General features: G+C 50.3%; 1 protein-coding gene across 1 annotated transcript in view; it reads right to left on the bottom strand.

Moving 5' to 3' along the window:
- Positions 1-6,291: 6,291 nt before the first annotated feature.
- LOC147123877 (disintegrin and metalloproteinase domain-containing protein 12-like) overlaps positions 6,292-22,575 on the bottom strand; it is a 503,908-nt gene continuing 487,624 nt past the window's right edge. Inside the window, exons 18-19 of the mRNA XM_085967584.1 lie at positions 14,086-14,200; positions 6,292-6,350 (exon numbers count right to left, since the gene is read on the bottom strand). Of these exons, the coding sequence (XP_085823710.1) occupies positions 6,292-6,350; positions 14,086-14,200 (174 nt within the window). The remainder of the gene's footprint in view (positions 6,351-14,085; positions 14,201-22,575) is intronic.

The following is a 22,575-nucleotide window of genomic DNA, read 5'->3' on the forward strand; positions in this document are numbered from 1 at the left end:
AGGGAGAGGGGAGGGAGGGAGAGGGGGAGGGAGAGGAAGGGGAGGGAGAGGGGGAAGGAGAGGGGAGGGAGAGGGGAGGGGGAGGGGAGGGAGGAGGGGGAGGGAGGGAGAGAGAGGGGGAGGGAGAGGGGGAGGGAGGGAGAGGAATGGGAAGGGAGGGAGAGGGGAGGGAGAGGAGAGGGGGAGGGAGGGAGAGGCGAGGGGAGGGAGGGAGAGGAGAGGGGAGGGAGGGGAGAGGCGAGGGGGAGGGAGAGAGGAGGGGGAGGAGAGGAGGGGAGGGAGAGGGGAGGGAGGAAGGGAGAGGAGGGGGAGGGAGAGAGAGAGGGGGAGGGAGGGAGAGGAGGGGGAGGGAGAGGAGAGGGGGAAGGGGAGAGAGAGAGAGGGGGAGGGAGGGAGGGAGAGGAGAGGGGAGAGGAGAGGGGGAGGGAGAGAGAGAGGGGGAGGGAGGGAGAGAGAGAGGGGGAGGGAGGGAGAGGAGAGGGGGAGGGAGGGAGAGGAGAGGAAAGGGGAGGGAGAGGAGAGGGGGAGGGAGGGAGAGGAAAGGGGCAGGGAGGGAGAGGAGAGGGGGAGGGAGAGGAGAGGGGGAGGGAGAGGAGAGGGGAGAGGAGAGTGACCAGCCCACCAGTCTCATAACCAGTTTTACAAAAAAGCCTGGTGTTTGTGGGCGGGGCCTAATCCTTCAAACTGCCGTTACTGAGGTGAGTGGCGGCCATTACAGACTGGCCGGGCCTGAAGCTTAAAACATTTCTCTCTCTCTCCTTCTCCCCGCCTCTCTCTCTCTCTCTCCTCTTCACTCTCTCCTTCCTTCTCTCTCTCTCTTTCCTTCCCCCTCTCTCTCTTGCCATGAGTGCGGCACCGGGAAAACCGGGGCTTTCACACGAGCCGTCCCTGACCGATATCGGACACGGGAGTCCGCAGCGAAAGGCGTTCCACTGCCGCCCGGCCAACCGGGTCTAAAGGCCTGCCGTGTTAACCATGAGGAACCCCGGGCTCGCTTCGGAGCAATGGGCACCCGGACTCCCGGTGTCGGATATGCTTCGTTCTGGTACCGTGGTGAGTCGGAGGGAGAGGAGAGGGAGAGAGAGTGAGAGGGGAGGGAGGGAGGGAGAGAGGGGCAGGGAGAGAGAGGGGCAGGGAGAGAGAGGGGCAGGGAGAGAGGGGAGAGACAGGGGCAGGGAGAGAGAGGGGGCCGGAGAGAGAGGGGGGCGGGAGAGGGTGAGGGAACTTCCCGCCGACCTCACAAAATGGCGGCCGCCGTTCTTCACCCGCAGTCTCTCTCTCTCCCCCCAGTCTCTCTCTCTCTCTCCCCCGAGTCTCTCTCTCTCTCTCCCCCCCAGTCTCTCTCTCTCTCTCCCCCGAGTCTCTCTCTCTCTCTCCCCCCAGTCTCTCTCTTCTCCCCCCAGGCTCTCTCTCTCTTCCCCCAGTCTCTCTCTCCCCCCCAGTCTCTCTCTCTCTCTCTCCCCCCCCAGTCGCTCTCTCCCCCCCAGTCTCTCTCTCCCCCCCCAGTCTCTCTCTCCCCCCCCGACTCTCTCTTCTCCCCCCAGTCTCTCTCTCGATGCCCGGGCCTCTCTGCACCCCCAGTCTCTCTCTCTCTCCTTCCCACACAGACAGACAAACTCATTTGTTCATATAAAAAATTATTTCTACTTTTTTCATAACAACATGCCCTCAAAAAACCCTCGGCACCGCCAGGCACTCCAGCTAGTAAAGGATGTAATAGCAGAACACTTGGAAAAAAGTGACCGGATCGGACAAAGTCAACATGGATTTACAAAAGGTAAATCGTGCTCGACTAATCTACTGGAATTTTTTGAGGATGTAACTGTTAAAATAGATAAGGGAGAACCAGTGGATGTGGTGTATTTGGATTTTCAAAAGGCTTTCGATAAGGTCCCGCACAAGAGATTAGCGTGTAAAATTAAGGCACATGGGATTGGGGGCAAGGTATTGACTTGGATAGAGAACTGGTTGGCAGACAGAAAGCAAAGAGTTGGAATAAACGGGTCTTTTTCCGAGTGGCAGGCAGTGACTAGTGGGGTACCGCAGGGATCGGTCCTAGGACCCCAGCTATTCACAATATATATTAATGATCTGGATTAGGGAACTAGATGTAATATAGAGTCATTATACAGCACAGAAAGAGGCCCTTCGGCCCATCGTGTCTGCGCCGGCCATCAAGCCCTGTCTAATCTAATCCCATTTTCCAGCATTTGGTCCGTAGCCTTGTATGCTATGGCATTTCAAGTGCTCATCCAAATGCTTCTTCAATGTTGTGCGGGTTCCTGTCTCTACCACCCTTTCAGGCAGTGAGTTCCAGATTCCAACCACCCTCTGGGTGAAAAAGTTCTTCCTCAAATCCCCTCTAAACCTCCTGCCCCTTACCTTGAAACTATGCCCCCTTGTTATTGACCCCTCTACTAAGGGAAAAAGTTCCTTTCTATCTACCCTATCTATGCCTCTCATAATTTTGTACACCTCAATCAGGTCCCCCCTCAGCCTTCTCTGCTCCAAGGAAAACAACCCCAGCCTGTCCAGTCTTTCTTCATAGCTGAAGCGCTCCAGCCCAGGTAACATTCTGGTGAATCTCCTCTGCACCCTCTCCAAAGCAATCACATCCTTCCTATAGTGTGGCGACCAGAACTGCACACAGTATTCCAGCTGTGGCCTAACCAGCGTTTTGTACAGCTCCATCATAACCTCCCTGCTCTTATATTCTATGCCTCGTCTAATGAAGGCAAGTATCCCATATGCCTTTTTAACCACCTTATCCACCTGTTCTGCTGCCTTCAGGGATCTATGTACATGCACATCAAGGTCCCTCTGATCCTCTGTCTTTCCTCGGGTCTTACCATTCATTGTGTATTCCCTTGCCTTGTTAGTCCCTCCAAAATGCATCACCTCACACTTTTCAGGGTTAAATTCCATTAGCCACTGTTCTGCCCATCTGACCAACCTATCTATATCGTCCTGCAGACTGAGGCTACCCTCCTCGCTATTTACCACCCCACCAATTTTCGTGTCATCTGCGAACTTACTGATCATACCTTTTACATTCACATCCAAATCATTAATGTAGACCACAAACAGCAAGGGACCCAGCACCGATCCCTGTGGTACCCCACTGGACACAGGCTTCCAGTCACAAAAACAACCTTCGACCATCACCCTCTGCCTTCTGCCACTAAGCCAGCTTTGGATCCAATGTGCCAAGGCACCCTGGATCCCATGGGCTCTTACCTTCTTGACCAGTCTCCTCTGTGGGACTTTATCGAAAGCCTTACTGAAATCCATGTATACCACATCCACTGCACTACCCTCATCCACACACCTAGTTACCCCCTCGAAAAATTCAATCAAATTGGTCACGCATGATCTTCCCTTGACAAAGCCATGCTGACTATCCCTGATTAATCCTTGCCTCTCCAAGTGGAGACTAATTCTGTCCCTCAGAATTTTTTCCAATAATTTCCCTACCACTGAGGTTAGGCTCACTGGCCTGTAATTCCCTGGTTTATCCCTACTACACTTCTTGAATAATGGTACTATGTTAGCTGTTCTCCAGTCCTCTGGCACATCCCCTGTGGCCAGAGAGGTTTTGAAAATTTGTGTCAGAGCCCCTGCAATCTCCTCCTTTGCCTCCCACAGCAGCCTGGGATACATCTCGTCCGGGCCTGGGGATTTATCCACTTTTAAGCCTGCTAAAACCGCTAGTACCTCCTCCCTCTCGATGCTAATATGTTCAAGTATATCACAGTCCCCCTGCCCGATTTCTATGTCTACATCGTCCTTCTCCTAGTGAACACAGATGCAAAAAATTCATTTAAAACCCCACCTACATCTTCTGGCTGCACACACAGATTGCCACTTTGGTCCCTAATGGGCCCTACTCTTTCCCTAGTTATCCTCTTGCCCTTAATATACTTATAAAACACCTTAGGATTTTCCTTTATTTTGCTCGCCAGCATTATTTCATGGCCTCTCCTCGCTCTCCTAATTTCTTTTTTAAGTATCCCCCTGCAGTTTTTATACTCCTCTAGGGCTTCCTCTGTCTTTAGTCCTTTGTATCTGCCAAAAGCCCCCCTTTTTTTCCTAATCCATTCTCGTATATCCCTTGACATCCAAGGTTCCCTGGGCTTGTTGGTCCCACCCTTGACCTTTACGGGAACATGTTGCCATTGTACTCTCTCAATTTCCTTTCTGAAAGACTCCCATTGCTCCGATGTAATCTCCAAGTTTGCAGACGACACAAAGCTGGGTGGGCGTGTGTGCTGTGAGGAGGATACCGAGAAACCCCAGTATGATTTGGACAGGTGGGTGATTGGGCAGAAGCATGGCAGTTGCAATATAACGTGGATAAATGCGAGGTTATCCACTTTGGTGTCAAAAACAGGAAGGCAGATTATTATCTGAATGGTAATAGATTGGGAGAAGGGGAAGTGCAACGAGACCTGGGTGTCCTTGTGGACCAGTCGCTGAAAGTAAGCATGCAGGTGCAGCAGGCGGTTAAGAAGGCAAATGGTATGTTGGCCTTCGTAGCGAGAGGGTTTGAGTACAGGAACAGGGATGTCTTGCTGCAGTTGTACAGGGCCTTGTGAGACCACATCTGGAGTATTGTGTGCAGTTTTGGTCGCCATATCTGAGGAAGGATGTTCTTGCCATGGAGGGAGTGCAGCGAAGATTCACCAGGCTGATACCTGGGATGGCAGGAATGACGTATGAGGAAAGATTGGGTCGATTGGGCTTGTACTCTCTGGAGTTTAGAAGAATGAGAGGGGATCTCATTGAAACTTATAAAATTCTAACAGGACTGGACAGACTAGATGCTGGAAGGATGTTCCTGATGGTCGGGGAGTCCAGAACCAGGGGTCACAGTCTAAGGATACGGGGTAAGCCATTTAGGACAGAGATGAGGAGGAATTTCTTCAGCCAGAGAGTGGTGAACCTGTGGAATTCTCTACCACAGAAGGCAGTAGAGGCCAATTCATTAAATATGTTCAAGAAGGAGTTGGATATATTTCTTAAGGCTAGGGGGATCAAGGGATATGGAGAGAAGGCAGGAACAGGGTACTGAATTTGGACGATCAGCCATGATCTCATTGAATGGCAGAGCAGGCTCGAGGGCCAAATGGCCGACTCCTGCTCCTATCTTCTATGTTTCTATGTTTCTTAAAGGGGAGGGGCCTTGCGCAGCACGACCCGGGGTCCAGTTGGGCCACCGGGCACCGGAGTGCCGGCAAAAGAGCGCGGCACTTCTCTTGGAAGCCGGCACTCCGCGGGGGGGGCGGGTCAGCATGCTGGGGACGGCAGCGGCCCAGCAACAAAAATGGCTGTCCGGCACCGCATCTTTAAATACCACCACCCCTGCCGCAGGTAGGCCCCCCCTGACCCCATCGGACATAGCAGCTGGCGGTAAGTTGGGGCGCTCCCGAAGATCGCAGCCGGGGCGCGAGCGGGGCGCTGCATACGGCGATGACGGCGGCGCAGCGCTGCAGGGCGCTAACTGTTACCGTCGCCGCTAACCTCTCGCTGAATTTCACAGTAGGCGTTGGCTGCACCGCGCCAGGGCGCTAGTTGCTTTGCACCCCGTTAGCGCCCTCTTAAGGCGCTAACGGGAAGCGCAAAGCAACCGAATTTTTCCCCCAGAGTCATAACGGCACAAAAGGAACCCATTCGGCCCATTGAGTCCGTGCCGGCTCTCTGTAGAGCAATCCAGTCAGTCCCATTCCCCCGCTCTATCCCCGTAGCCCTGCAGGTTTATTTCCCTCAAGTGCCTATCCAGTCTCCCCTTGAAAACACTGAGTGTCTCCGCTTCCACCACTTCCGTCGGCAGCGAGTTCCAGGTCCTCACCACTCGCTGCGTAAAAAAGTTTTTCCTCACATCCTCCCTGTATCTCTTGCCCAAAACCTTAAATCTGTGTCCCCTAGTCCTTGTACCATCAACTAGTGGGAACAGCCTTTCCCCGTCTAGCCTATCCAAACCCGTCATAATCTTGTACACCTCTATCAAATCACCCCTCAACCTCCTTTGCTCTAATGAAAACAAATCCAGCTTCTCCAATCTGTCCTTGTAACTAAGGTCCCCCATCCCCGGAACCATTCTGGTAAATCTCCAAGAAATAGTCACCAAGAAATCCGATGTCTATGTCGGGATGTTGTGTAATTTGTAGTGAAAGTTGGAAGTGATGGTGCTTCCAAGCACTTTCTCCCATGTCCTTCTAGATGGTGGAGGTCACGGTTTTGGGAGGTGTAGATGTCTCATTTGTACTGGGTCAGGATAATAAATGGAGCACCTCAAGCATTTCTATCTGTCTTATCAATATTCCCACACAGCTCAGGGAGGCATTTCCATCCTGAAAAAATGAAGGTGTACGGCTGGCCACAATTGGATCAGCGCCCATGTAACCTGAACAGTGATGTGAAAAATGACTAGAGCTGTTCTGTAACCTTCCGAGATATCTTCTTCTTCTTAGGCGGTGCCTCGGAACCGAGGATGACTTGATTCCTCATTAAAAATGAGTTCTCAGGTGACTGAGTCCAATGCGGGACCTACAGTCTCTGTCACAGGTGGGGCAGACGGTGGTTGAAGGGGCAGGTAGGTGGGGTGCTTGGGTTGACGTGCGCTCCTTGTGCTGCTTACGCTTGGCTTCCGCTTGCTCCCGGCGAAGAGACTCGAGGTGTTTGGCGCCTTCCCAGAAGCTTCTCATCCACTTTGTGCGGTCTTGGGCCAGAGATGTTGCACTTTTCAAGGAGGCTTTGAGGGTGTCCTTGAAGCGTTTCCTCTGCCCACCTGGGGCTCTCTTGCCGTGTCGGAGCTCCGAGTAGTGCGCTTGTTTTGGGAGTCTCATATTGGGCTTACAGACGATGTGACCCGTTCATTGGAGCTGATCAAGCGTGGTCAAAGCTTCGATGCTGGGGATGTTGGCCTGACTGAGAACACTGACATTGGTGCACCTATCCTGCCAATGGATTTGCAGGATCTTGCGGAGGCAGCACTGGTGGTACCTCTCCAGTGCTTTCAGGTGCCTGCTGTACATAGTCCATCTCTCTGAGGCACACAGCAGGGCGGGTATCACTGCTGCTCTGTAGACCATGAGCTTGGTGCTGGGTTTGAGGTCCTGGTCTTCAAACACTCTCTTCCTCAGGCGACCGAAGGCTGCACTGGCACACTGAAGGCAGTGATGGACTTCGTCATCGACGTCTGCCCTTGTTGACAGTAGGCTCACGAGGTATGGAAAGTGGAACACGTTGTCCAAGGCCTTGTCGTGGATTTTGATAATCGGGGGGCAGTACTGTGTGGCGGGGGCAGGTTGGTAGAGGACCTTTGTCTTACGGATGTTTAGTGTAAGGCCTATGCTCTCGTACGCTTCGGTGAAAGTGTTGATGATGGTTTAGAGTTCGACCTCCGAGTGAGCGCAGACGCAAGCGTCAATTATGTAATGTATATACCTTTAAGGGGGGAACTACTTTTTACAGCTCATGTATACTGTAGTACCGGCAGTGACCACACCTGTATATAACACTGGGTAGTAATCTGTACAGTCAGTTCCAGAGTGAGCCACGTTGAGTAAACACCTGTTGTACCGTTCTCCTGCAGTCTGTGTCTTACTACTGACGGACACAACATTGGCGATGAGGCAAATTCGATCCTACCTGCAACTCTGCATCACCTCCCAGGGATTTGTTCCTGGAGACCAGTAGATTGGAGGTCAAGGCCAGAGACACGGGCGTCGACCACGGGCAACCGCCCAGTCATCCAGCAGAGACTCGAGAATTGCGGGGGAGGCTGTTGAGAGCCAGGCTTGGCTTTCCAGTCGCGGTGGTCCAGCGAAACGGGCTGGCAACAGGTAGTGCGCAGACCCTTCCCGGACAGCGGCGGGCTAGAGCCCGACCGAGCGGCACAGCAAAGGGCCGAGCAGCGTCGACGGGAGAGAGAGAGAAAGGGCAGAGCGCACAGGGCGCAGCCAGTGTTCAGGGGCCGAGTAGCATCGAGGAGAGGGAGAGAGATGCGCAGAAACCCGCGAGGCGCCGCCATTGCCACGAGGACCGCCGAGAGCGGCGTTGGCAGCAGTGCAGGAGAAGCGCGCGAAACCTACAGGGCGCTGCCATTGCCACGAGGACCGCCGAGAGCGGCGTTGGCAGCAGCGCAGGAGGAGCGCGCAAAACCTACAGGGCGCCGCCATTGCCACGAGGACCGCCGAGAGCGGCGTTGGCAGCAGCGGGGGAGGAAGGAAAGCGCGGGAGACGCCATTTTAAGCCATTGTAAACCACACCCAAAATGCCGAAGAGTGGCAGTACCACCGCATTTGACAATGAAGTCGAAGATTGGACTACATATGTCGAACGAATAGAGGTATACTGCAAGGCAAATGAGGTGTCAGATGAAAAGAAAGCACCGGTATTGTTAAATTTAATGGGTGCAAAGACGTATGGCTTATTACGAAATCTAGTAACCCCAGCGAAGCCAGTGGAAAAGAGTTTTGGAGACATCGTGACGATACTACAGGAACATTTAAACCCCACACCGCTGCTGATAGCAGAAAGATTCAAGTTTCACAAATGGAACCAGCATAAGGATGAAAGCAATGCTGAATATTTAACAGAACTGCGCAAACTATCGAAACACTGCCAGTTTGGAACGGGACTGGCAGATACCTTAAGGGACAAGTTTGTGTGTGGGCTTCAAAGTGAAGGAACCCAGAAACGGCTTTTATCTGAAAAGGACCTTACGCTGGACAAGGCTTTCGCATTGCGGTATCATATGAAGCAGCAGCACGGGGCGCTGCAGAGATATAACAGAGACCGCAAGAATATGGCACAAACGAAATATCATACATGGTGGTTAGCACTGTTGCCTCACAGCGCCAGGGACCCGGGTTCAAATCCGGCCTCGGGTGACTGTCTGTGTGGAGTTTGCACATTCTCCCCGTGTTTGCGTGGGTTTCCTCCGGGTGCTCCGGTTTCCTCCCACAGTCCAAAGATGTGCGGGTTAGGTTGATTGGCTACGATAAATTGACCCTTAGTGTTAGGGGGATTAAATACGTGGGGTTCCGGGGATAGAGTGGGATATGTGTTGGTGTAGGGGTTACGGGGATCGGGTGGGATATGTGTCGGTGCAGGCTCGATGGGCCGAAATGGCCTCTATCTGCACTGTGGGGTTTCTGTGATTTCTGTGAACAGAGAAGTGCTATCGCTGCGGCAGAACAACACACGACCACAATGATTGCTGGTTCAAAGACAAAGTGTGCAGACAGTGTGGAAAAGTAGGACACATAGCACGAGTCTGCAGGTCGGGAAAGAAAACCAGCAATAAGAAATCTCCAAAAGAAAAGTACAAGAAGGTACATAAGGTGACGGAGAATAGTTCAGACGAACAAAAGAGTGATACTGACTCCGAAAACAGGGAGCTGAGTTGTCTGAAACTACATAATGTGATCAAAACGGAGGATCACCGAACCATTTGGGTCACTCTCAAGATAGCAGGAGTCCAGGTAAAAATGGAATGGACACAGGATCAGCCCTAACAGTCATAAACCGACGGGACTACGAGCGGCTATTCTCACACATACCCTTGAGAGACACAAAAATTATTTTGAAGACGTACACGGGGCAAAAAGTCTACCCCAAAGGAAAAATAAGGGTGACCGTTATATATAACGGTAAGGAAACACCAAAACTAGACCTGTATGTATTGCAAGATGGAGGACCACCATTACTGGGACATAAATGAATCCGGAAAATACAGCTGGATTGGCATTCCATACAAGCACTGACTGTGGCTGCCGAAAAGGATGACGACGTCACACCTGGGCGACTGTCAAAGATCCTAACCGACGCGCAAGAGTTGTTCCAGCAAGGACTTGGAACACTAAAAGGCATGACAGCAACAATTAAAATCGAAGAAAACGCAAGCCCAAAATTTTTTACTGCCAGACTGGTACCTTATGCGATCCGCCCAGCCGTCAGAGCAGAGCTGGAGAGTCTGGAACGTTCAGGTGTACTGTCCAAGGTAGACTGGAGCGAGTGGGCTACACCCATCGTCCCTGTGATGAAAAAGTAATTGAGCAGCACGCCTGGGGAACCAAGGAAGGTTCGCATCTGTGGGGGCTTTAAGGTAACAGTGAACCCAATCCTTCACACCGTGCAATATCCACTTCCGCGGATTGAAGATATTTTCGCCTCGCTATCTGGAGGGAAACGCTTCACTAATTCTGTGATAGTGGATTGGCGGTTAGGATCAGATCAGCCATGATCTTATTGAATGGCGGAGCAGGCTCGAGGGGCCGATTGGCCTACTCCTGCTCCTATTTCTTATGTTCTTATGTAAGATTGATCTGGCCCAGGCGTATCTGCAAATGGAGGTAGAAGAAGCATCAAAAAAATACCTCACAATCAACACCCATAAAGGTCTCTACCAATACAACCGGCTGGTATTCGGGGTAGCATCAGCTCCGGCTATTTGGCAAACGGCAATGGAACAAGTCCTGCAAGGGATCCCAGGGACCCAGTGTTATTTGGACGACATCCTGGTCACGGGCGAAAATGACAGTGATCACCTCGCCAACCTGAAGCAGGTGCTCACTAGATTGAAGGAATATGGGCTCCGAGCTAACCGCCCCAAATGCGAGTTTTAAAAAAAAACAGATCTCGTATTGTGGCCACGTTATCGATAAAGAGGGGTTACATAAGTCCCCAGAAAAGGTTGAGGCAGTAGTCAAGGCTCCAGCACCGGAAAACGTGTCACAACTGAGGTCGTTCCTCGGGCTGGTAAACTACTACCATAAGTTCTTGCCAAATTTGTCTACAATACTACACCCACTGAACACCCTACTGCAAACTGGAGTGCCATGGAAGTAGAGTGACGAATGTAAACGAGCTTTCCAGAAGAGCAAAACACTAATCACATCGAAAGAGGTATTGGCCCATTTCAACCCAGCACTACCAATTTGGTTGGCGTGTGATGCGTCACCCTACGGCATTGGAGCGGTGCTGTCGTACAAATTCTCGGACAGCTCAGAGAGGCCAATAGCCTTTGCGTCACGATCATTAACCTCAGCCGAGCGTAACTACGCCCAGATTGACAGGGAGGCCCTCAGCCTAGTGTGGGGAGTGAAAAAGTTCAATCACTATCTGCACGGGCAGAAATTCACCTTGCTGACTGACCACTAGCCTCTTCTCTCCATTTTTAATCCGAAGAAGGGCGTTCCGGTGATGACTGTGCAATGAGTACAAAGATGGTCACTCTTTCTAGGGGCGCACCACTATGAGATTGAATATAAGGGCACGAAACAGCATGGAAATGCTGATGGGCTATCACGCCTGCCACTGCCTACTGTGGAGGAAGCACCAGCAGTGGATCCTGTCGAAATATTTCATTCGACTATAGTTGAATACTTACCGGTAACTAACGCTCGTATAGAAAAGGAGACCCGAAATGACCCGACACTGTCTCGGGTATATGATTTAACGGTGAAGGGATGGCCAGCACACGGCGACTCACTGTTGCCAGCATTCTCGACAAGAACAGAACAGCTGTCAGTGTGCCGGGGGACCTTGATGTGTGGATCCCGAGTGGTAATTCCACCCAAGTTAAGGGATAGAGTGATCAATGAGCTTCATGAGGGTCATCTCACAGAAATCACAGAAACCCCACAGTGCAGATAGAGGCCATTTCAGCCCATCGAGCCTGCACCGACACATATCCTACCCGATCCCCGTAACCCCTACACCAACACATATCCCACCCTATCCCCATAACCCCACGTATTTAATCCCCCTAACACTAAGGGTCAATTTATCATAGCCAATCAACCTAACCCGCACATCTTTGGACTGTGGGAGGAAACCGGAGCACCCGGAGGAAACCCATGCAAACACGGGGAGAATGTGCAAACTCCACACAGATAGTCACCCGAGGCCGGATTCGAACCCGGGTCCCTGGCGCTGTGAGGCAACAGTGCTAACCACTATGCCACCGTGCTGCTCTGGGAGGGGTAAAAATGAAAAGCCTTGCCAGGGCTTATATGTGGTGGCCGGGAATCGATAAACAAATGGAGGACCTGACCAAGAGCTGCTCAGGATGCCAGAAAGTCCAAAATGCACCACCACATGCCCCTCTACACCCATGGGAGTGGCCCTCATCTCCATGGCAACGGGTGCATATTGATTTTGCTGGCCCATTCATGGACTCAATGTTTTTAATAGCCGTGGATGCGCACTCGAAATGGCCTGAGGTCATCAAAATGTCCTCCACCACCACGGAGAAAACTATTGCAGTCCTACGGACCATTTTTGCCAGGAACGGCTTGCCAGAACAGATTTGCTCCGATAACGGACCACAGTTTGTGTCCGAAGAGTTCCGGAGGTTTATGCAGAAGAATGGGGTAAGGCATTACACATCCGCCCCGTACCATCCAGCCACAAATGGATTGGCTGAGAGGTGCGTACAAACCTTTAAGAAGGCAATAAAGGCTATGTACAATGACAACATTCCGCTGCAGCATAAGGTGGACAATTTCCTGTTCGCCTACCGGAATGTGACACATGCAGTCACCAACCAGGCCCCGGCCATGATGTTCTTTAACCGAAGGTTAAGATCTCGCCTGGATTTGCTCAGACCAAACGTACGAAGAGATGTTGAGAGTAAGCAATTCCAGCACATCCATGAGAAGCCAACAAGGAGCTTCAATGTAGGGCAACAAGTCTTGGCCCGCGACAACCGAACAGAAAAATGGCAGCCAGGAACGATATGCACACGGCAGGGCCCACTAATGTACACAGTGGACGTTGGGGAGAACATCGTGAGACGCCATGCTGACCAGATCCTAGAGTCACAGGAACAAGTCAACCCCATGCCTCGCCCATACGTACCTGGTGAGGAACCCGACGTACAGGTCGCATCTACCCCAGAAACAGTAGCATCGGAAGCTGATGACCCAACCGACGACAGGGGGCCAGAATCGCCTCCGCACCAAGAGCGAGACACTCGGGAAAGGCGCTATCCAGAAAGGATCAGGAAGCCTCCCCAAAGACTTAATATATAAATGGACTATTTTCAGCTAACGTTGTATGTTAGAAGTGTTAATTGTAATTAGTTTGATATTTAATTGTTAAATGAGTGTTATGGTACTGTTAATCTAAAAGGGGAGGAATTGTAATGTATATACCTTTAAGGGGGGAACTACTTTTTACAGCTCATGTATACTGTAGTACCGGCAGTGACCACACCTGTATATAGCACTGAGTAGTAATCTGTATAGTCAGTTCCAGAGTGAGCCACGTTGAGTAAACACCTGTTGTACCGTTCTCCTGCAGTCTGTGTCTTACTACTGACGGACACAACAAATTACAGTATAAGAGAAATGCAGGGAACAGCACCAACCGCTATACATGGCCTTCTTTGATCTCAGAAAGGCCTTTGACACTGTCAACCATGAGGGATTATGGAGTCTCCTCCTCAAAGTCGGCTGCCCTCAAAAGTTTGTCACCATCCTCCGTCTGCTTCATGACAACATGCAAGCCGTGATCCTGACCAATGGTTCCACCACAGACCCAATTCACGTACGGACGGGGGTCAAGCAAGGCTGTGTCATCGCACCAACGCTCTTCTCGATCTTCCTTGCTGCAATGCTCCATCTCACCCTCAATAAGCTCCCCGCTGGAGTGGAGCTAATTTACAGAACAAACGGGAAACTGTTCAACCTCCGTCGCCTCCAGCCCAGATCTAAGGTTGTCCCATCCTCTGTCGTCGAATTACAGTATGCAGACGACGCTTGTGTCTGCTCACTCGAGATATCTATGCTCCTCCAATTCACATGGCGGTGAGCAGCACAGAGAAAGACACAGTAAATGATTGAAACCTTACCTGTGCGTGTGTCAATCACTGTAAAACCTTACCTGTGTGTGTGTCAATCACTGTAAAACCTTACCTGTGTGTGTGTCAATCACTGTAAAACCTTACCTGTGCGTGTGTCAATCACTGTAAAACCTTACCTGTGTGTGTGTCAATCACTGTAAAACCTTACCTGTGTGTGTGTCAATCACTGTAAAACCTTACCTGTGTGTGTGTCAATCACTGTAAAACCTTACCTGTGCGTGTGTCAATCACTGTTCCACTGTCAATGCTGCCACCTGCCCCCTTGGAATTGCAAAACGGAGGAGCCCAGCCATTGTCACAGTGACAGTTGTCCTTATTGTTACAAACCTGAAACAAAATCCACAACATTTAAAATTTCTCCACTGGTAATAAACAGATTTACATAAAAGGAAATAGTGAAGGATTTTACAGACACATAAAAAGTAAAATGGAGTGAAGGGGAAAACTGTCTAGTAGCTGGAGTCATACCTGTGGTTGTTGGAGGCCAATCATCACAGCTCCAGGACATCACTGCAAGGAAGTGTCCTCAGCCCAACCATCTACAGCTACTTCATCAATGACCTTCCCTCCAATATCTCGAGTCATAGAGTTATACAGCACGGATAGAGGCCCTTCGGCCCATCGTGTGCGCGCCGGCCATCAAGCCCTGTCTAATCTAATCCCATATTCCAGCATTTGGTCCGTAGCCTTGTATGCTATGGCATTTCAAGTGCTCATCCAAATGCTTCTTAAATGTTGTGAGGATTTCTGCCTCCACAACCCTTTCAGGCAGTGAGTTCCAGACTCCAACCACCCTCTGGGTGAAAAAGTTCTTTCTCAAATCCCCTCTAAACCTCCCGCCCTTTACCTTGAATCTATGCCCCCTTGTTATTGACCCTTCTACTAAGGGAAAAAGCTCCTTAGTATCCATCCTATCTATGCCCCTCATAATTTTGTACACCTCAATCATGTCCCCCCTCAGCCTCCTCTGCTCCAAGGAAAACAAACCCAATCTGCCCAGTCTCTCTTCATAGCTGAAGCGCTCCAGCCCGGGTAACATCCTGGTGAATCTCCTCTGCACCCTCTCCAAAGCGATCACATCCTTCCAATATCTTGAGTATTGTGTGCAGTTTTGATCGCCTTATCTAAGGAAGGGTGTTCTTGCCATGGAGGGAGTGCAGCGAAGATTCACCAGGCTGATACCTGGGATGGCAGGAATGACGTATGAGGAGAGATTGGGTCGATTGGGCTTATACTCACTGGAGTTTAGAAGAATGAGAGGGGATCTCATTGAAACTTATAAAATTCTAACAGGACTAGACAGACTAGATGCAGGAAGGATGTTCCCGATGACCGGGGAGTCCAGAGCCAGAGGTCACAGTCTAAGGATAAGGGGTAAGCCATTTAGGACAGAGATGAGGAGGAAATTTTTCACCCAGAGAGTGGTGAACCTGTGGAATTCTCTACCACAGAAGGCAGTAGAGGCCAATTCATTAAATATATTCAAGAAGGAGTTAAATATATTTCTTGAGGCTAAAGGGATCAAGGGATATGGGGAGAAAACAGAGACAGGGTACTGAATTTGGATGATCAGCCATGATCGCATTGAATGGCGAAGCAGGCTCGAGGGGCCGAATGGCCTACTCCTGCTCCCATCTTCTATGTTTCTATGTTAATATAAGAGCAGTGATGGGGCTGTTCACTGTCTATTCCACCGTGTTTAGCTCCACTCACAACCCCTCTGATCATGAAGCAGCCCACGCCAGCCTACAATAGGGTCTGGATATTGTCCGGACTTGGGCTGACAAGTGGTAGGTAACAGAGAAGGGCTACACGGGTGCTCCCAGAATTTAAGGAATGAAGTACGAGGAAAGATTGACGCTTTGAGTCTTTTCACTCTTGAGAGGGGAAATGATAGAAAGTGTTTAAAATTATGATAGGATTGGACTAATTGGGTCCAAGGAAGCTTGCATGGACTGGTTGGGCCGAATGGCCTGTTTCTGAGCCGTATATCCTATGTAATCCTTTTCTGCTGTGCTACTCACACCAAATCCTGTTCACCTATCACCCCTGCGCTCGCTAAGCTCCATTGGGCCCGGTCCTGCAATTTTAAAATTCTGACCCTTGTCTTGAAATCCCTCCATGATCTCCCCCCTCCCTATCTCGTTAACCTCCTGCAACTCTCCAAGCCTTCGAGATTTCTGCGCTCCTCCAGTTCTGGCATCTTGCGTATCCCCGATTGGCTTCGGTCTTCCTAATATTTAGTTGGAGGAAATTTCTACTCATCCAGTGCTGGATGTCGGACAAGCAATCTGACAATTGAGAGACTGTGGAGGGGTCGAGAGAAGTGGTGGTGAGGTACAGTTGGGTACTGTAGTGTATGTACCCGTCTACCTTTAAGAGAACTATTGTATGTAACCGTCCACCTTTAAGAGAACTACTTTAGGTGTTGCACTACTTTGTTGGCTTCTGTATACTGTAATACCGACGGTGACCACACCGGTATATAAGTGCTGTGTCAGGAAGTATTGAGCAGATCCGCCCTGACCTTCGAATAGTAAAGTCCTGTTTTAAGTTACTCTTGGAGTCTGTGTATTAATTAACTAAACAACCCACAGACTTTACAGTGGCGACGAGTCCGATCGTACCCTGCGGCAACAATAATTCCGAAGCAGTTAACGAGCGTCGAGAAGAGGCAACCGCCCTCGTCATTCTGCTGGGAGAAAACTCGAGTCTGCAGAGCTGGAAAGGAGGAAGAATTCAGAGACAAAGACTTCCATCAGCAACAGGCACTGACTGTCCCTTCTGCCACGGTGAGGAGTGAGCCGATCAGCACGAGAAGCAAGGCGGTCACGGTGACTGTGAGTAAGGGAAAAGTAAAAAGAATAACCGGAGGATAAGGGCGGTGCACTCGACCACGGTCGAGGGGGAAAGGAGCCGGACAGAAGTCTGACCCAGAGGCGCTGAGACTGGGGCAGCGTGGAGCAAGGAAGCCGCGGTACAGACAGGCTGGGGACGCAACGGCGTCGTGAGACAGCTAGACCGCGACCGGCGAAAAAGGCCGGGCAGCGACCGAAGCCACGAAGCACTGCGACCGGGAGCGTAGGCGCGGGAAGATATAAAAACTCAGCCGCAGCCGGGGAGGGAAGCACCGGACTGCGAGACGGCTGGGAGAGGCGTTTGGGAGCCGAGCGAGCGGGAGAGGCAGAGCTGACCAAGGGAGACTGCGCGAGAGCCAGTCCAGCGGCTGAAACTGTTCTCCGTCAACGGGGTGTACCCAGCGCCGGTAGAGCCGAGCGAGCGGGAGAGGCAGAGCCGACCAAGGGAGACTGCACGAGAGCCAGTCCAGCGGCTGAAACTGTTCTCCGTCAACGGGGTGTACCCAGCGCCGGTAGAGCCGAGAGAGCGGGAGAGAGACCGAGCCCGAGCAAGGGGAACTGAGCGAGAGCCAGCCCAGCGGCTGAACCTGTTCGCCGTCAACGGGGTGTACCCAGCGCCGGTTGCCCTGCCGAGAAAAGGGAAAGCACTGAAGCCGACGCGCAGGCTGTGAATCTGAAAGCCAGCGGCCGTCGCCTGTGGGGGAAAGTGTACCCCTCCCGCTAGGGAAGAAACGCGGGAAGCCGCCATTAGGCGGAGAAGAAGACAGAAGCGGGGAACCGCCATTGAAGTGGGCGGGGAGAGAAGATAAGCGCGGGAAACCGCCAGTTTCGCGGGAACCGCCATCTTGGAAAAAAAAAAAATTTAAAGAAATAATTCGTGGTGTTATCAGGAAGAGCGGAAGATGCCTAAGCGGGGTAACATCAACGATTTTAATTCCGAGGTAGAAGACTGGGCCACGTATGTGGAACGCATTGAGATCTATTGTGAGGCCAATAAAATAGAAGAAGATGACAAAGCTATAACCTTGCTAAACTCGATGGGCGCGGAGACATACGAGCTCTTGAAGCATCTACTAGCACCAGCTAAACCGACGGATCAGACTTTCGATGATATTGTGACTGTTCTGAAGGATCACTTGAACCCCACACCGTTGATGTTGGCGGAACGATTCAAATTCTATGCGAGAACGCAAAGGAAAGACGAAAGCAACGCAGAATACTTGGTCGAACTGCGTAGACTAGCGAAACACTGCCAGTTTGGAGGGAATCTGACAGAGGCGTTGCGAGACAAATTCGTGTGCGGAATGTCGAAGGAAGAAACACAAAAACGACTGCTCGAAGAGAACGATCTTACACGTGAGAAGGCTGTCCTTATTGCTGCATCGAACGAAGCCGCAGCGAAAGGAACGGCGGAAATGCAGCTAAAGGCAGCGGCACTCAGGGTGCAGCAAATTACTTCGGGTACAACGAAATGCTATCGTTGTGGGAAGACAACACACGACCAGAACCAATGCTGGTTTAAAAACCAGGAATGTAGGAAATGTGGCAAGCTCGGTCACATAGCTAAGGTATGCCAGTCAGGGAAGAAGACCAACAATAATGAGTCACCACAAAAGAGGTACAGGAAGGTACATGAGGTGACTAGGAAGAGTCCGGAAGAACAGAATTCGGACTCACACTCCAACTGCAAGGAACTGGATAGTCTGAGAATTCACAATGTGAGTAATGAAGCTGACCGACAAGCTATCTGGATCACACTACAGATTGCAAAAGTCCAAGTGAAAATGGAAGTGGACACCGGATCGGCATTGACGGTCATGAATAAGCATGATTATAAAAAGTTATTCAAGCATATTCCCCTACGGGATACGGAACTAGTATTGAAGACATACACGGGGCACAAAGTATACCCCATCGGAAAGATAGAAGTCAAGGTGAGATACAAGGGCAAAGAGCACCAAAGGATGGACCTGTATGTGTTGCCTGAGGGAGGTCCACCACTTCTGGGACGGGAGTGGATCAGGAAAATAAAGATGGACTGGCATTCACTAAACACCATGACGGTAGATTCCGGAAAGGAAGATGTCAAACCTGAACGGTTGTCCAGAATATTAGACGAAGCTAAAGAGGTATTCCAGCAAGGACTGGGAACACTGCGAGGAATTAAAGCAAAGGTTAAGATTGCAGAACATGCAAGCCCAAAATTTTTCAAAGCCAGATCGGTACCTTACGCGATACGACCTGCTGTGGAGGCAGAACTGGAAGAACTTGAACGATCAGGGGTACTGTCAAAAGTGGACTGGAGTGAGTGGGCCATGCCCATTGTTCCCGTCATGAAGTCTTCACCAAGTAACAAGCCAGGGGGACCGGGGAAGGTCCGCATCTGCGGAGACTTCAAGATCACAGTGAATCCGGTGCTTCACACGGTACAATACCCGCTTCCGCGGATTGAAGATATCTTTGCTTCGTTGGCTGGAGGGAAACACTTCACCAAGATAGACCTGGCACAGGCATACTTACAAATGGAAGTCGAGGAAGAGTCGCGTCAGTACCTCACCATCAACACACACAGAGGCTTGTATCGTTATAATAGACTGGTTTTTGGGGTAGCTTCGGCTCCAGCAATTTGGCAGAGGGCCATGGAGCAGGTATTACAAGGAATTCCAAGCACGCAGTGTTACTTAGACGATATCCTGATTACGGGAGAAGATGAGGAAGAACACCTCACAAATTTGAAACTGGTGCTCACTAGGTTGAAGGAATATGGCCTTCAAGTTAATCGCAAGAAATGTGAGTTCTTCCAAAAACGGATCTCGTACTGCGGTCATGTCATTGACCGAGAGGGGCTGCACAAGTCACCTGACAAGATAGAAACTGTCGTGAAGGCCCCCGCTCCGGAAAACGTATCACAGTTAAGATCATTCTTGGGGTTGATTAATTATTATCACAAGTTTCTGCCGAATCTATCCACGGTGCTGCATCCGCTGAATGCTCTGTTGCGGAAAGAAGTACCATGGAAGTGGAGTGAGGAATGTAAAAAGGCCTTTCGCAGAAGCAAGGCGTTGATTACCTCTGAAGAAGTGTTGGCTCATTTCAACCCAACGTTACCTCTTCGTCTAGCTTGTGATGCTTCCCCCTATGGAATTGGAGCAGTACTTTCACACAAGTTACCAAATGGCTCAGAAAGGCCAGTGGCATTCGCGTCCCGATCATTGACCTCCGCGGAGCGAAATTATGCTCAAATAGATAGGGAGGCCCTCAGCCTTGTGTGGGGCGTAAGGAAATTCAATCATTATCTGCAGGGCAAGAAGTTCACATTACTGACAGACCACCAGCCGTTGGTGTCCATATTCAACCCTAACAAGGCCGTTTCCACCATGACAGCGCAAAGGTTACAGAGGTGGTCCGTGTTACTTGGGGCACACCAATATGACATCGAATACAAAAGGTCCAAACGGCATGGAAATGCTGATGGGTTATCGCGCTTGCCATTGCCGATAGTAGAAGAAGCGACTACAGTGGACCCGGTAGAGATGTTCCACTCATCCATAGTGGAATGTCTACCAGTAACAAATTTGATGATCGAAAACGAAACAAGAAATGACCCGACTCTCTCTCGAGTCTATGATTTAACGGTGGAGGGATGGCCAGCACAGGGCGAACCAACGCTGCCAGCATTTTCGCAGAGAAAAGAACAGCTGTCAGTGTGTCGAGGAACCCTGATGTGTGGATCTAGAGTGGTGATTCCACCCAAACTTCAACAGAAGGTGTTAAAGGAGCTGCACGAGGGACATCTGGGTGGAGTGAAAATGAAGAACCTAGCAAGAGCGTTTGTGTGGTGGCCAGGCATTGATGGGGACATCGAAGAAATCACTAAGAGCTGTCTAGGATGCCAGAAGGTCCAAAACGCGCCACCACAGGCTCCTCTGCATCCATGGGAGTGGCCCTCATCTCCTTGGCAAAGGGTACATATCGACTTTGCTGGTCCATTTATGGACTCAATGTTTCTAATAGCGGTGGATGCACACTCCAAGTGGCCGGAGGTAATAAAGATGTCCACCACCACCACGGAAAAAACCATCACAGTGTTAAGGACCATGTTTGCTAGGAATGGGCTGCCGGAACAGATCTGTTCTGATAATGGACCGCAATTTGTGTCCGAAGAATTCAAGAAATTCTTAAAGAGCAATGGGGTTAAGCACTACACGTCAGCCCCATACCATCCCGCCTCCAATGGATTGGCTGAAAGGTTTGTCCAGACCTTCAAGAAGGCCATAAAGGCCATGGGTAATGAAGCCATTAACTTACAACATAAGGTGGATAGCTTCTTGTTGGCGTACAGGAATGCAACACATGCGGTCACAAATCAAACTCCCGCCATGATGTTTTTTAATAGACGACTAAGATGCCGGCTGGATTTGCTTAAGCCAAACGTCAGAAGGGACGTAGAGAACCGGCAATTCCAGGGCATGAATGAAAGGCCAACTAGATCTTTTCAGATAGGTCAACAAGTTTTGGCCTGGGACTACCGTACCGAGAAATGGCAGCCTGGAACTATCGGAAAAAGGCTAGGGCCGTTGATGTATACGGTGGACATTGGGGACAGTATAATAAGGCGCCATGTTGACCAGATCATAGGGTCAGCCACAAATGGCCAACCTACTCCACCACCTTACACGGTTAATGTTGAGACAGAGATACCCAGAACACCTACCTCCGATCTGGTAATACTGGAATCAGATGAACCTGACACTGTCCTTCAAGCCGAATCGACCTTGCCAGAAGCACCTACTACCCCGCCGGAAGTTACGACACCACCGAGGCGTTATCCGGACAGAGTCTGGAAACCTCCAGAGAGACTGAATCTGTGAACTGTCTTGCATAAAGTTGTATATATGTTATAATGTATGCTTAATGGGGAATCAGTATGTTGTAAGCTAAAAAGGGAGGATTGTAGTGTATGTACCCGTCTACCTTTAAGAGAACTATTGTATGTAACCGTCCACCTTTAAGAGAACTACTTTAGGTGTTGCACTACTTTGTTGGCTTCTGTATACTGTAATACTGACGGTGACCACACCGGTATATAAGTGCTGTGTCAGGAAGTATTGAGCAGATTCGCCCTGACCTTCGAATAGTAAAGTCCTGTTTTAAGTTACTCTTGGAGTCTGTGTATTAATTAACTAAACAACCCACAGACTTTACAGGTACCATCAACGTACATGTGGAAACTGACACTGTTTTCAGATGATGTTGCCGAGGGGCAGCATGTAGGTAAGAAATAGGAGGCCCATAGCTCTGGAATTCCCTCCCTAAACCTCTCCGCCTTTCCTCCTTTCATCCGTTGTAATATCTCCTTATGTGGCTCGGTGTAAAATTTTGTTTGATCACACTCCTGTGAAGCGCATGGGAGGATTTAAAATGTTAAAGGCGCTATATAAATGCAAGTTGTTATTGTTGTATTGAATCTGCTTCCACCCTCTCAGGCAGCGCATTCCAGATCATAACAACTCGCTGCGTAATTTTTTTTTCCTCAGGCCACTTCTGGTTCTTTTGCCAATTACTTTAACTCCATTCCTCTAGTTATTAACCCTTCTACCACTGGAAACAGTTTCTCCTTATTTGAGCTATCAAAACCCTTCAAGTCTCTCCTTAACCTTCTCTGCTTTAAAGAAAACAACCCCTGTTTCTCTAGTCTCGCCATGTAACTGAAGTCTTTCACCCCGGCACTATTCTAGTAAAGATCCTCTGTAAGGCCTTGACATCCATGTTGTTGGAGTGGCACTCCTGACTTGTGGATGGTGGAAAGGCTTTGGGGAGTCAGGTGGTGAGTCACTCACCGAA

The sequence above is a fragment of the Somniosus microcephalus genome, chromosome 2 (genome assembly GCF_052327205.1).
Source record: "Somniosus microcephalus isolate GS21.2 chromosome 2, FLI_Smic_1.0, whole genome shotgun sequence".
Lineage (NCBI taxonomy): Eukaryota > Metazoa > Chordata > Chondrichthyes > Squaliformes > Somniosidae > Somniosus > Somniosus microcephalus.